Below are 15,827 nucleotides of genomic sequence, written 5' to 3'. Positions count from 1 at the left end.
TTATAGAAGTCAGTTTTTTAGAAATCGGTTTTATATATTTGAGTGTGTGTGTCCCCACAGAAAATGCTCTCAGTGCATTAAGTGCATTAACTTGGCGGAGTGCTTCCACAGTACCGAGGCTAGAGTCGACTTCCGGAGCGTTGCACTGTGGGTAGCTATCCCACAGTTCCCGCAGTCTCCGCTGCCCATTGGAATTCTGGGTTGAGATCCCAATGCCTGATGGGGCTAAAACATTGTCTCAGGTGGTTCTGGGTACATATCGTCAGGCCCCCATTCCCTCCCTCCCTCCGTGAAAGCAAGGGCAGACAATCGTTTCGTGCCTTTTTTCCTGAGTTACCTGTGCAGACGCCATACCACGGCAAGCATGGAGCCCGCTCAGCTCACTGTCACGGTATGTCTCCTGGGTGCTGGCAGACGCGGTACTGCATTGCTACACAGTAGCAGCAACCCATTGCCTTGTGGCAGGAGACGGTGCAATAGGACTGGTAGCTGTCATCGTCATGTCCGAGGTGCTCCTGGGCAGACATGGGCGCAGGGACTAAATTTGGAGTGACTTGATCAAGTCATTCTCTTTAGTCCTGCAGTCAGTCCTATTGAACCATCTTATGGTGAGCAGGCAGACGATACGGATTGCTAGCAGTCCTATTGCATCATCTTCTGCCGGGCAGGCAAGAGATGAGAATGGCTAGCAGTCCTATTGTACCATCTTCTGCCGAGCAGCCATGAGATGTGGATGGCATGCAGTCCTTCTGCACCGTCTGCTGCCAGACAAAGATGTAAAAGATAGATGGAGTGGATCAAAACAAGAAATAGACCAGATTTGTTTTGTATTCATTTGCCTCCACCCCCTCCCCCATCTAGGGTACTCATTCCTCTAGGTCACACTGCAGTCACAGAGAAGGTGCAGCGAGGTAAATCTAGCCAGGTATCAATCAGAGGCCAGACTAACCTCCTTGTTCCAATAAAAACAATAACTTAGGTGCACCATTTCTTATTGGAACCCTCCGTGAAGTCCTACCTGAAATACTCCTTGATGTAAAGCCACCCCCTTTGTTGACTTTAGCTCCCTGAAGCCAACCCTGTAAGCCATGTCGTCAGTCGCCCCTCCCTCCGTCAGAGCAATGGCAGACAATCGTTCCACGCCTTTTTTCTGTGCGGACACCATACCAAGGCAAGCATGGAGGCCGCTCAGCTCACTTTGGCAATTAGGAGCACATTAAACACCACACGCATTATCCAGCAGTATATGCAGCATCAGAACCTGGCAAAGCAATACCAGGCAAGGAGGCGACGTCAGTGCAGTCACGTGAGTGATCAGGACATGGACACAGATTTTTCTGAAAGCATGGGCCCTGGCAATGCATGCATCATGGTGCTAATGGGGCAGGTTCATGCTGTGGAACGCGGATTCTGGGCTCAGGAAACAAGCACAGACTAGTGGGACCGCATAGTGTTGCAGGTCCGACGATTCCCAGTGGCTGCGAAACTTTCGCATGTGTAAGGGCACTTTCATGGAACTTTGTGACTTGCTTTCCCCTGCCCTGAAGCGCATGAATTCCAAGATGAGAGCAGCCCTCACAGTTGAGAAGCGAGTGGCAATAGCCCTGTGGAAGCTTGCAACGCCAGACAGCTACCAGTCAGTTGGGAATCAATTTGGAGTGGGCAAATCTACTGTGGAGGCTGCTGTGATGCAAGTAGCCCATGCAATCAAAGATCTGCTGATATCAAGGGTAGTGACCCTGGGAAATGTGCAGGTCATAGTGGATGGCTTTGCTGCAATGGGATTCCCTAACTGTGGTGGGGCCATAGACGGAACCCATATCCCTATCTTGGCACCGGAGCACCAAGCCGCCGAGTACATAAACCGCAAGGGGTACTTTTCAATAGTGCTGCAAGCTCTGGTGGATCACAAGAGACGTTTCACCAACATCAACGTGGGATGGCCAGGAAAGGTACATGACGCTCGCATCTTCAGGAACTCTGGTCTGTTTCAAAAGCTGCAGGAAGGGACTTTATTCGCAGACCAGAAAATAACCATTGGGGATGTTGAAATGCCTATAGTTATCCTTGGGGACCCAGCCTACCCCTTAATGCCATGGCTCATGAAGCCGTACACAGGCAGCCTGGACAGTAGTCAGGAGCTGTTCAACTACAGGCTGAGCAAGTGCAGAATGGTGGTAGAATGTGCATTTGGACGTTTAAAGGCGCGCTGGCGCAGTTTACTGACTCGCTTAGACCTCAGCGAAACCAATCTTCCCACTGTTATTACTGCTTGCTGTGTGCTCCACAATCTCTGTGAGAGTAAGGGGGAGACGTTTATGGCAGGGTGGGAGGTTGAGGCAAATCGCCTGGCTGCTGGTTACGCGCAGCCAGACACCAGGGCGGTTAGAAGAGCACAGGAGGGCACGGTGCGCATCAGAGAAACTTTGAAAAACAGTTTCATGACTGGCCAGGCTACGGTGTGAAAGTTCTGTTTGTTTCTCCTTGATGAAACCCCCCGCCCCTTGGTTCACTGTACTTCCCTGTAAGCTAACCACCCTCCCCACCTCCCTTCGATCACCGCTTGCAGAGGCAATAAAGTCATTGTTGCTTCACAATCATACATTCTTTATTCATTCATCACACAAATAGGGGGATGACTGCCAAGGTAGCCCAGGAGGGGTGGTGGAGGAGGGAAGGAAAATGCCACACAGCACTTTAAAAGTTTACAACTTTAAAATTTATGGAATGCCAGCCTTCTGTTTTTTGGGCAATCCTCTGTGGTGGAGTGGCTGGTTGGCCGGTGGCCCCCCCACCGCGTTCTTGGGTGTCTGGGTGTGGAGGCTATGGAACTTGGGGAGGAGGGCGGTTGGTTACACAGGGGCTGTAGTGGCAGTCTGTGCTCCAGCTGCCTTTGCTGTAGCTCAACCATACACTGGAGCATACTGGTTTGATCCTCCAAAAGCCTCAGCATTGAATCCTGTCTCCTCTCATCACGCTGCCACCACATTTGAGCTTCAGCCCTGTCTTCAACCCGCCACTTACTCTCTTCAGCCCGCCACCTCTCCAGTGTGGGAGGACAGCATGAGCTCAGAGAACATTTCATCACAAGTGCGTTTTTTTTTTCTAATCTTCACTAGCCTCTGGGAAGGAGAAGATCCTGTGATCACTGAAACACATGCAGCTGGTGGAGAAAAAAAAAAGGGACAGCAGTATTTAAAAAGACACATTTTATAAAACAGTGGCTACACTTTTTCAGGGTAAACCTTGCTGTTAACATTACATACATAGCACATGTGCTTTCGTTACAAGTTTGCATTTTGCCTCCCCCCACCACGTGGCTACCCCTTCAACCCTCCCCCCTCCCCGTGGCTAACAGCGGGGAACATTTCTGTTCAGCCATAGGCAAACAGCCCAGCAGGAACGGGCTCCTCTGAGTGTCCCCTGAAGAAAAGCACCCTGTTTCAACCAGGTGACTATGAATGATATCTCACTCTCCTGAGGATAACACAGAGAGATACAGAACGAATGTTGTTTGAACGCTAGCAAACATACACTGCAATGCTTTGTTGTACAATTATTCCCGAGTACATGTTACTGGCCTGGAGTGGTAAAGTGTCCTACCATGGAGGATGCAATAAGGCTGCCCTCCCCAGAAACCTTTTGCAAAGGCTTTGGGAGTACATCCAGGAGAGCCGCGAATGCCAGGGCAAATTAATCCTTTCACATGCTTGCTTTTAAACCATGTATAGTATTTTAAAAGGTACACTCACCGGAGGTCCCTTCTCCGCCTGCCGGGTCCAGGAGGCAGCCTTGGGTGGGTTCAGGGGGTACTGGCTCCAGGTCCAGGGTGAGAAACAGTTCCTCGCTGTCGGGAAAAGCGGTTTCTCTGCTTTCTTGCTGTGAGCTATCTACAACCTCATCATCATCATCATCTTCTTCGTCCCCAAAACCTGCTTCCGTGTTGCCTCCATCTCCATTGAAGGAGTCAAAAAACATGGCTGGGGTAGTGGTGGCTGAACCCCGTAAAATGGCATGCAGCTCATCATAGAAGCGGCATGTTTGGGGCTCTGACACGGAGCGGCCGTTCGCCTCTCTGGTTTTCTGGTAGGCTTGCCTCAGCTCCTTAAGTTTCATGTGGCACTGCTTCGGGTCCCTGTTATGGCCTCTGTCCTTCATGCCCTGGGAGATTTTGACAAAGGTTTTGGCATTTCGAAAACTGGAACGGAGTTCTGATAGCACGGATTCCTCTCCCCATACAGCGATCAGATCCCGTACCTCCCATTCAGTCCATGCTGGAGCTCTTTTGCGATTCTGGGACTCCATCATGGTCACCTCTGCTGATGAGCTCTGCATAGTCACCTGCAGCTTGCCACACTGGCCAAACAGGAAATGAGATTCAAAAGTTCGCGGTTTTTTTCCTGTCTACCTGACCAGTGCATCTGAGTTGAGAGTGCTGTCCAGAGCGGTCACAATGGAGCACTCTGGGATAGCTCCTGGAGGCCAATACCGTCAAATTGTGTCCACAGTACTCCAAATTCAACACGGCAAGGCCGATTTAAGCGCTAATCCACTTGTCAGGGGTGGAGTAAGGAAATCAATTTTAAGAGCCCTTTAAGTCACAATAAAGGGCTTCATCATGTGGACGGGTGCAGGTTTACATCGATTTAACGCTGCTAAATTCAACCTAAAGTCCTAGTGTAGACCAGGGCTAAAAGAGAAGGAGCATAGAACAGTTAATGCAGCACAGACCCCATCCCCTCAGAGTTCAGGATGCAAATGCAGTTGACTCCCTGAGTCTGAGTGGGCAAGAGGAGATCTGCGACCAACCCCTTAACGCCTTATTGCAAACTTCTTAGAGGTTTGATTCAGACTAAGATATCTCCAGTGTGGGCATCTATAAATAGAAGATATTGCCTTAAGAACTGCTGATTCCAGGATCAAAGAGTAAGTGGATTATATTACTAAAGTTGAACGAAGGTAGAAAAACTATGAAAAATAAAAACACAAGAGCTGTTTGTCTACACACAATTTTTATAAATTACTGAACTTCATTGAGACCCAAGCAGCCATCATTACCTTCTCCTCCCTTATTTAATATATTTCAAGAAGTGGATTTACAGTGCTTGTACTTCCAAAGATACCATTCCATCACTGATTGGAACCTGACACTCAGTATAGTCCAAGTCATATCTAAAGCTGATACAGTCAATTATTGCAGAATTGATAATAGACACCATTTATATTGCAATGAGAGTAAAGTAAATGCTGGTGCTGCTCTCAACCAAGAGCAGATGAAGGGCCTGATTCAAACTTACATCAGAAAATTTAAGTATTCCCATTTGTTTCTGTGGAGGTGAGTCAGGCCCGCTAGTGATATATGAGACTAAGTATTTTACCCGTCAGTTATATAGCATTTTTAAATAAATGTTTGGTAATGGGAACTATCAAGTTTGCCATGCCAGCAGTGTATCTGCTACCTCAGTGTTTCACAATGGGGCCAGAGTGTTTCCAGCATCATTTGTGAGAGCCAAATTAATCTTACTCAGACACTAAAGATGAATTAAAACACTCAGAAAATGAGTGAGCTCTGCACTGGCAGAAGTAATCTCACATGAAAGAGCAGACTGCTGACTACAAAGCGATGAAAATAAATACATTTATAGGTATCTGGGAACTGTTCTTAGAACACATTAAATCTTGAAAACAGCAGGCTCACAATGTTAATCATTTCAACAGCTCCCCATATATCCCCCTCCTTTATCCTTTAAGCGGAGACTAGAAAGAAAATAAAACCAAACTAAAATAGGTTGATAACATTATTGAGGAAAAGGGTATAAACTAAAAAACCTGTCCTGGGAACATTTGTTCATTTGAATTGTTCCATTGCCCTTGATTGACTTCACTGGAACTAATCACAGAAATGATTGTGGGATCAGAGCCTGAGGGGCAGAACCTAAAAACATTTTTTGCCTGACTACTGAAGCCAAGTAGAGATTAAAGGGTTTGCAGGATCAGGCCCTAAATATCATATAATACAGCAGAATCTTTGCTGATCCCCTTTGCAAATTAGAAAATAAGGGCCCAATTCTCATACCTTTAATGCTGTTGGGTAACAGTTTATTCCGGAGTCAATGGGACTATTTGTGGAGCAAGGTACTGTTTGACATGATTATTGGTATCTGAATCTGGCTCTAAATGAAAGAAGGAAAAAAGAAAGAAGAGGACATCGCAAAATTAATCTTGCTGATCTATTCTGACAATTTAAGTTCTCATTTAGTATATTGTGAAGTACTATAAACAGTAAACAAAGTGTAGTATATTTTATAAGGAAAAAAATCTTTGTAATATGAGTTTGCTGCAATTCACTGCTAATAAGTCTTTGCAGACAAGCGAAGAGTACTACTTTTTGTGCAAATTACAGTGTGTGAAATAACAAGATTTTACTTCATTTCCTGAGTAGATTTATGTCTTGCACCTTGATCTGTATATACTTTATTTCCTATGTTATGTACTTTTTAAAATAATCATGTTTTTTTAATAATGATGCTCTTTCACTATTTCCTGTTTAAAAAAAAAATTGACAATGTTGCTTTGAAATTACACTGATATGTAAAATACCTGAACCAAATATGACAAGGAGTCCGGTGGCACCTTAAAGACTAACAGATTTATTAGGGTATAAGCTCTGTTAGTCTTGAAGGTGCCGCTGGACTCCTTGTTGTTTTTGTGGATACAGGCTAACATGGCTACCCCCTGATACTTAAACCAAATATGCTTATTTTTTTTCCTTTCCTTTTTCTGGTCTTGAAGGATATTTATGCTACAGAACTACTAGTCTTTACCTGCCTTTCCCAAGTAATGGTGGACAATATGTATGCTACAAAGGCATTAAAACAATGAAGTCTGAATACTATGCAAAATTATCCTTTAATTTGGGATAATAGGTCCTGAATTACCTTTGTAATTATAAAGGAATCTTTTTATATGTTTTTTTTCTATTTTCCAAACACTGATTAAAAAAGAAACACCAAACCAAATTCCAAAACAAAAAGGAAATTTAAATGTATTTAATTTGATACTTATATTGTGATGCTGGTAAATGAGGTGCCTGTTCTTGTCAAGGCTGTAGGTGTTAGCTGAGCACTGACAAATTCATAGCTGGAAACCAGAGAAGCTCACCTGTGTTAATATTGTTCAAGATAGGCATTAGACTTGTAAAAATGTGTGTAGTCTCTATAAAACATTATAAGTTGCTGCATGCATTAATCTTACTTGTAATGTCTGTATCCCATGCTATAAGGTAATATCAATGTTTTGCTTTATAATTGTAAAAATGCCTACTCTGAGCTTGTGAACCTAGGCAGGAAGAGTGGTTCTCCCCCTCCCATCAAGAAGGACTATCAAGACTAAATGGGCAATTGTAGGACAAAAACTTTGTTGATTGCCCCATTCACCCATGAAAAAGTTATGGGCAGGAGCTCTCCTTCCATCCGTTTGAACTCTGGGGGAAGGGCATATAAAGATGCTCACAGAAGAAATGGTTCTCTCTTTGCTGTTTGGACTCTCACAAGGGCTGGAGCAAAGAAACAAAAGAAGAGTTCTCGAGGATCAACCTGGGTTAGCCCTAAAAGACACTCAGAGGACAGACTTAATAATTTTATTTGAGATAATGTTGAAATAAGGAACGGTACAGAGTTCAAGCATAGGAGTTTCTGGTCGTCAGGGGATAAGTACAGATTATCGAGGGGTGCAAAATGCGATTTAGGAGCTGGTGGAGCAAGGATCACATAATAATCTGCAAATTCCCCGACTGGGGGAAAAGTTTAACCGGTCAGAGTACAGACATCGAGATATGGGGTAAGTTATCCACACAACAGCTACATTTGGTATGCTGGGTATAGTGAGTGAATCCGGGGGTGGGGATGGGTCTACCCTCATATGGTGGGGTTTAATGTTCAGCGGGTTTACGGTTCCAGTTCATACGGTCCGATGGGGAAGGCCTCTCAGTCTCTTTCCCACAGTGTGTGCACAGTGTCGTACCGGCTCACTCCTCCTGGTACTGTCGGTGGCCGGTGATGTGCTCGATATAGATGTCCCTGGACCATCGGATGGTGTCCGAGACCATGAGGCGCCGCATGAGTCGTGCGTAGCGTCTACCGATCCCGCAGGTCCGCAGCACACGCTCGTTGCAGGGGTCCCAAGCGCCCAGGGCTCCGACAATCAGGGCGTCCAGCTGCACCTCGTAGCCCTTCGCTCTCAGGGTGTCGGCCAGAGGGGCGTATTTTTCCAGTTTCTACATCTCTGTCACTTTTTGGAACATAAGACTGTGACTCATCTTGTGTTTATATGTTGTTTGCTTTAACCTATAAATAACTCTCTCATTTCTTTTTCCTAGTTAATAAATGGTTTACTATAGAATTGGCTACCAGCATTGTCTTTGATGTGAGATCTCAGGTACAAATTGATCTGGGGAAAGTGACTGGTCTCCTGAGACTGGGAGCAACCCAAGTATTTTCTGATTTTTGGAGTAAGTGACCATTTATCATTATGTCCATCTTGCCTGCGTGGCAAGATATACTGCAGTGTTCAAGGGGACCGTCTCTGACTCGATGGTAAAGCTGTTACAGTGATTCAGGAGTTACAGGTGCCAACATTTCCCAGCACTGGTGGGTGCTCGTGCCCCCCCCCCGGCCCCACCCTGACTCCACCCCTGCCCTGCCCCCATTCCAACCCCTTCCCCAAAGTCCCCACCCCAACTCCGCTCCCTCCATGCCCCTATCGGACCCCTCCCCAAATCCCTGCCCCAGCCCCGCCTCCTCCCCTGAGCATGCTGCGTTGCCCCTCATCCCCCTCCCTCCCAGCACTTGCTGCTGCAAAAACAGCGCAAGCACTGGGAGCCAGGGGAGAAGCAGGACGTGGCAGCGCGCTCAGGGGAGGAGGCGGAGCGGAGGCAGAGGTGAGCTGGGGTGGGGCGGGGAGCTGCCAGTGGGTGCAGAGCACCCACCAATTTTTTCCCATGGGTGCTCCAGCCCCAGAGCACCCACAGAGTTGGCACCTATGCCAGGAGTTAACATTTGTTACTGGGTTGGTGAAATCTAATAATAGAACACACCACCAGAGTGGGGTGTCTGCCCTGCTTTTTGACAGTCTGCCCTCAAGTTGGCACTCATGATCTTGAACCACTCCAGACAGCATGACATATTATGAGGTGAATACCATTTCTTTAGTACAGATATTTATTCTTAATGTTGGCAAGAGGCTACTAGATACATCAGTGGCACATTTTGGTTATGTTAAAATTTGTTCATACTTATCATTTGCGTTGTGATTGCACTGATGGGCCCTATCGTGGATCATGGCCCCACAGTGCAGTATAAACACAGAATAAAGAGACTATTCCTGACCTAAAGAGACAAGTGGTTACAACAAATAGACAAGTGCCACAAAATGAGACAATACTGGTCAGCAATGGAAAACAGTCGTCACACAGCACAGCGGATGCCTAACCACTGTCCTGTTTTTGTATGCATCATGTCAGAAGACAGTTTAAGGAGGGACTGGAAGGACAATGAGATGCTTTGCAGATGTTTACAGGGAGCTCCTCCCATGGGTGAGGGACAGCATGGGAGAAAGCAGAAAGGTGTACAGTTTTTCTTTCGGAAGAACTCGCAGTGCAGAAATACAAGCCTTATCTAATTTGATCGGGTCTGGAATAGATACATACATTTTCTAGAATGGTGAAAACCTTTGTGCTGCCTGGTGTCTCCACCAACCCCCCTCTTGACAAGAAAACATAAATTATTATCCTTATTTGAAATGTATCATCTGTCTCCCCTACTTCCCAATAAATCAGTTCCAAAGATTCCAGTATATGCTGCTGATCGTTTTAGAGAAAACATATTCCATGCTGTCAGTCCTAAACTCTTTTAACCAGCTTCTCAAAATGACTTCTCTTTATCTGTTCCCTTTTCGCAGTTGGACCCAGTGTCTCTCAAAGCCTTAGTATGAAGGTAACCTATGTCAGGAGAGATTTCAGAGTAGCAGCCATGTTAGTGTTACTTTTATGTGAATTAAACTAAAACATGCAACTAACTGTGGGGGTGAAAGATAGATTGTGGAGAGCAATGGTACTTAGCAAAAGTCATGTGAGGCCAGGAAAACCTTGAGAGAAGGCTGTGGAGGTCTGTCAACCAGTGGAGTTACAGGCCAGCAGCAAAACCTGGGGAAAGTGTAGGGCAAGACGAGGCAGAGTGAGACCTCAGAGCTGCAGAAACCAAGGGCTGGTCTACGCTACAAAGTTAGGTCAGATTAACTACATTGAACAGGGTGTGAAATTTTTCACGGCACTCAACGTCTAGTTAAGTTGACCAAAGCCCCGTGTTGACATCGCTAGGTCAATGGAAGAATTCTTCTACTGCCTCTTAGAGAGGTGAATTTACTACAGCAAGCACTGCAGCTGCAGCATTTCTAGTGTGGACATAGTCTGAGTGGCTGACATACTTGCATAGACATCCCTCAGAGGAGTATTGGGCACTTTGGGAGGGTCAGGGTCCGTATATGCTAGAAACTCTACAGCGGCACAATTGCAGCGCTGCAGCTATGATGCTGTGCAGACATATACTATGGTGACAGAAGGGTTCTTTACTGCAGTAAATCTATCCCCCCAGAAGCTGTAGTTATGTTGATGGAATAATTCTTCCATCAGTTTAGCCCTGTCTACACTGGGTTTAGGTCAGCTTAACTACATCTCTCAGGGATGTGAATTTTTCACACCCCTGAGCAACATAGTTAGGTTGACCTCACTGTCTAGAGTAGATCAGCCCTCAGTTTATATTTGTGTCAGTTTCAGAATTGCCAGCCCTTAAACATCAAGGAATCAGGCCTCAAAAAATAATGCATTACTTTGATTTGCCTTCTGGTCCAGCCATGCTGCAGCCTATATGGGGGGGTTTATGGCTGCTACTACAATTGTCACTGCTCACCATTGACTCTAGTGTGAGCCCAACAATACAAAGCAGGATTAGACATGCAACAAGTCAAAATCAGATGTCTGGCAGTTGGCAGCCCTGCTTATAAGTCAAAGGTCTCTTTTCTGAGCAAAATATTTACTAGTTCCCACTCTGCCTTTCAGACAAACAACAAATCCCCAAGTCTCCTAACCCCTCCAGCCTGTTCCAGCAGAGTTCCTCTTGCTCTCCCACAATGGCAGTATTGATAGCTTTTAGAGGAAAAAAACTGTATGCGAGAGTGCAGCCATTATTTTTAAAGGAGCATTTCATGTGATCATTGTGTCCCTTGGTTGTTTTGTACTAGTAGAAGGTCCACCAGAGTGAACGAGGTAGAGTTAAAAAGGGATAAGCCAGGCTGCCAATGGCTCGTTGATTCACGGAGCAAGATGTTTATTCCCCAGAGAGAGAAACTTTAACAGTTCCCTTAAAATCAGCCTCCTGTGTGACAAGGGCGCTTTGCCATCCAGGCGCCGTGCAGAGCCGCGTTACCCCTTGCAGGGCCCTTCCTATCCTAACAAAGAGACAGGGGCTCAAACTCTACACTGGCCACGGCCGGCCGGTGTGTGTCTGGGGGCTTTTCCTGACCCGTTCCGGGGCTCTCCAGCAGGGCAACCCAGGAGCAGCGGCCCGGCTGGAGAACTCCTGGCTTCGGCCCAGGCCCCAGCGGGTCACGGGGGAGCTGGGGCCGGCCTCGATCTGCCCTGAGCCGCAGGCGAGGTGGGGCTGGCAGCGGCTCCGCTACGCCCGACCCAGGCGCCACGGCTCCCATTGGCGCCCCGCGGCGGCCGCCGGGCGGCTCGTCCCGCCCCTTCGCCGCCGTCCGCCTGCGCGGCTCCCGCCCCTCGCAGTGACTGGCAGCCGGAGCCGAGCAGGGCGCGGGGCCGATGGCGGCGCTCGCTGCGGCGGCTGCTGCACTGGGCGGCCGGGGGCCGCGCTGAGCGCTCGGGGCCGGCGGCCGGGCGGGGCCAGGCGAGCAGCGGAGGCCGGTAGGCGGCGGGGCTGCGGCGCGGGGCTGCGGTAACACGGCGAGGGGACGGCGCGGGGGCGGCCGCATGGCTCGGGGGCAGCAGGCGGGGCCTGCCCGGCGCCCTGCCCCCGGTGTAGGCTCTGCAGGGGCAATCGCCCCCGGGCCCCTGCCCTGCACCAGGGGGCGCCCTGGCTCTCCCCCCCACCCCCCTCGCCCTGGGGCTGCGGCCTGGGACGGGGCTAGCTCCCCCCTGAGGCTGGGTCGGGCGCCGGTTGGGTCCCCGAACGGGCAGGGGGGTTGCGGTACGTGCAGCTGCGGGGATGTGCGAGCCCATGGGCACCCCATGCCCAGGGCGCGCTGCTGCCCCCCCGCAGCCAGGAGACACAAAGGTGGCACATTTGCCTCCTCAGCGGGCGACGTGAGTGGCGGGGGAGGGTCATGCCCTGTTTGCAAGCAGCCATGTTCTCCCCAAATCCAGGGGTACGGGTAACCTCGTGGGGCCCTCCCTCTTTCTCTCCACATAAAGATCATCTAAGAATTTTTTTTCCCTTTCTCATTTCAAATTCAGGTCTTGTCTACCCCGCAAACTGTAAAGGCACCTGGAAGACTAGTGGTAACACAAATCACAGTTGAAAGCTGAGTAATTGAAAGAAAGTAACTTCTATTCTGACTCTTTAAAACGGCTTTTGTTAATGTCCGTTTAACTTCGGCAATAAAGGGGACATCTGTTCGAGATTCAACACTCCACTCCTTGGAAAAGGGCAGAGAGTTTAAAATCCACATTGGACACCTCCCACACGTTCCCTAGCAAAGGCAGGGGAAACCAGACTTTACGTTGCTGATATCTCAAAGGTAAAAAAATAAAAGCACATGCAAAATGTTTATTGTAGCATGTGGCCGAACTATGCAGCTAAGATCAGCCATGTTTCTCGACTGTACCTGATTGTGAAAGGGCACTCATTTTAAACCTAGTTACAGTTGACACAAGCATACATGCTGTCATATAATTTTTTACTGTAGATTATTGAAATGAAAAATGCAGAGTTTTATGTTAAAGCAAATCCTTACGTAATTTCAGCTCTCTAATGGCTTGTCTACATGGGGAACTTTTCTAGTTATACAAGTATAACTCACCTTGTGAACTCTCTTATTCTGGAATAAGAATGACTTTTTTGGGCTTAGTTTAAACCCCATCCAGAGCAACATAAATGAAACTGGAATAAGGCACTCTCATTCTGGAATAAAAGTATCAAATCGGAGCCTTATACTGGTATATCTACAGTGGCTTAAATTCACACCCTACCTCATACCTGTATAACTTTCCTAGCCTTTTCTACTGGTGTTGCTTTTTTAAAAATCTTTTTTGCTTATTTGGACCTCAGCAGATTCACAATTATACTTGCCCAGTTTGTTGATACCAAAGAATGAATCAATTTGCATTGAACAAATTACTGTATAATAATTAGGTGAGAAAGAAAGGGGATGACAATTGACATGCTGATGAGAATCCTAGCTTTATTAGAATTGGCTTGACAAAGCCCTGGCTGGGATGATTTAACTGGGAATTGGTCCTGCTTCGAGCAGGGGGTTGGACTAGATGACCTTCTGGGGTCCCTTCCAACCCTGATATTCTATGATTCTATGATTAATCAGTTAATCCCGACAAATTTGGATGTTCTCTAAACACTGAAGAAGCACAGACACTCCAGTAATAAGAGATTGGATGATTCAGAGGATTAGAAACAGGATTTGGTGCCTTCACTTCAGTTGGTAACGAACATCCCTCACTAGTTTGTGGGAGAAAAGTTGGTGGTCTCTGATTACTTCTGACTGGCCAAATGTGCCTATTGCAAGTCCATGACAACTGGCTTCTTTGTTAGAAGTCTTGGCAAAGGGGCCAAGAAAAAAAAAAGGTATGGAAAGTGAGCTCCTGTAAAGATGTTCCCTCCAGGTGAGGGATGAGATATCTTGCATTGCTGTAACTGTTCAGTGGCAAGATAGATAACGTCTGCTTTCTGGCCTGCCATCTCAGTAAAAAAATTTACTTTAAAAAGGTACCACTGCCTGTGTTTGTAGAGAGAAACAAACCTGGATGTGGAGCTGCACTCTTGGATTGTATAGTAGTGTGTAACAAAATCAGAACAGGAACGATGTAGAGTTTTGAGCAGTTTGATAAATCACAGCTAGGAGCAATAAGGGAAACAGCCATTCAAAACATAGGCTTTCCTCTCTTACCAGTTGGAGGGCAGACTTCCCCTATTAAATCATGTGGCTTTAGAGGCCTGAAGTCAGTTCGATTGTCAATGTGGGTAATAACATGGATTTCTTTTTTTCTCCTGTCAGTGAAGCAGTCAAACTACCATGTCTGGAATCAAGAGAGTGATTGAAGAGAAGGACCCAGACTATGAGGAGATTTCAGTCACACATCCAAATAAACGTCACAAAGCAGCAGAACAGTCAGGTAGGAACTGTGTGTCATGGAATCTTATGGAACATAAAACTCTCCATGTACTGTACCCTATGGAAGACTGCAGGTATTGAGCTCTATTAGCTGAGCAGACGAACCAGCGTTACATTAGAGTTACAGTGAGTACTGATGATAAGGAAGCAAATAATGCATAAAAATTGGAAGAATTCTTCTGTCAACCTAGTGCTATCTGTACTAGGGTTTATGGCAGTTTTGCTACATCTCTGAGGGGTGTATATTTTTCGCACCACTGAGTGATGTAGTTAGATTGACCTAAGTTTTAGGTGTAGACCAGACCTAAGTAAAGAAACAAGACAGTGCTGACAGACAATGCATAGGCTCACACGATATAATTGGGTGGCAAACCATAGCTGGGAAGAGAAGGCTGTTGCTAATGTTTAGAGGTCTGAATCTTGCAGAAGCGGAGACAAATGGTCATAATTTTGGCAGGTGAGGCCAATGAAGTGAAACTTGGAGAAGCAGCATAGGGGAGAGAGACTTGGGAGAAAGAGGCAGACAGGGAAGGTAAAATTGATGGAGGAAAGCTGGATGGATGGAAGAATACAGTGGAGAGTAGAGAAGAAGCAGCAGGGTGAATGGGTTTTCATTCAGCACAATGGAAAATGCTAAATTTGGGAACAATCCTATTGCCTGGCAGCTCTAGACAAGTTGAAGTGTTCTCTGAGCAAGTGAATGTCGCAGGACGTGGAGTGGGCTGAGCGACAACAGGCATAGCAGCTCTGAGCTGCTAGTGGGAGGGGAGGGGATGAGTGGAAGGATAGCTGAAAGAACAGAATTGTCTGGGATCTGAGGAAGCTAAGGAGCTGGAGCAGAACAAAAGAACTGAGCTGCCAGGAGCGGGGAAGATGTTGACAACTATATAAGTAACTTGGACGTGAGACTAGGGGGAAGTGCACTAATAGGCATGCCTGAGGCGGAGCTTTAGTTTGAATGTACTTGTCAGGTCTGGTTTACTTTGTTAAACTGGTGCAAACCCCTGTGTGGACAGTCTCCTAAATCTATTTAAACCTGGCTTATATAGATTTTTAGCTTAATTTGGTAAGCAATCAGAGTCAGTTGAAGTCAGTTTAAGAATGTTTGTTTGCACTGGTTTAACTAAGTCGGGTTTCAAATGGATTTACGTTAAACTAGTGCAGCTTTGAATGTAGACAAAGCTTAAATGTTCTTATCCGAGGTTTGGGTGAGTGGGAGGAGGAGAGATTGACCTGGACTTTCAGCTACAGTCAGTTAACTTGAACCCAGTTACTTTTCACGGAAAGGCAGTTTAATTTTCCAGCCAGGCCAGAGTGCCGTGTTCCATTTGTAACATATTGCAGAAACTGAGTTGTGGGCTGATGTAGCGGGAATTAAGGGCACCCATAAGGAGATCACAACAGCCCAA

The 15,827-nt window shown here is 46.8% G+C and overlaps 1 protein-coding gene across 6 annotated transcripts in view; it reads left to right on the top strand.

Annotated features, from left to right (window-relative positions):
• The first annotated feature begins 11,818 nt into the window (after nt 1-11,818).
• The window catches only part of YEATS2 (YEATS domain containing 2), a 75,631-nt gene continuing 71,622 nt past the window's right edge, over nt 11,819-15,827 (top strand). For 4 of the 6 annotated variants that reach the window (XM_073360069.1, XM_073360071.1, XM_073360068.1 and 1 more), the window contains exons 1-3: nt 11,819-11,977; nt 12,527-12,810; nt 14,302-14,419. In XM_073360069.1, the coding sequence (XP_073216170.1) occupies nt 14,363-14,419 (57 nt within the window). In that variant the 5' untranslated portion in view covers nt 11,819-11,977; nt 12,527-12,810; nt 14,302-14,362. The remainder of the gene's footprint in view (nt 11,978-12,526; nt 12,811-14,301; nt 14,420-15,827) is intronic. The other 2 variants (XM_073360070.1, XM_073360067.1) reach the window with 1 other exon arrangement.

This window comes from Lepidochelys kempii, chromosome 9 (genome assembly GCF_965140265.1).
Source record: "Lepidochelys kempii isolate rLepKem1 chromosome 9, rLepKem1.hap2, whole genome shotgun sequence".
NCBI classification, from domain to species: domain Eukaryota; kingdom Metazoa; phylum Chordata; order Testudines; family Cheloniidae; genus Lepidochelys; species Lepidochelys kempii.
The sequence above is the reverse complement of the archived record's forward strand: the minus strand, read 5'-3'. Positions and strand labels throughout refer to the sequence as shown.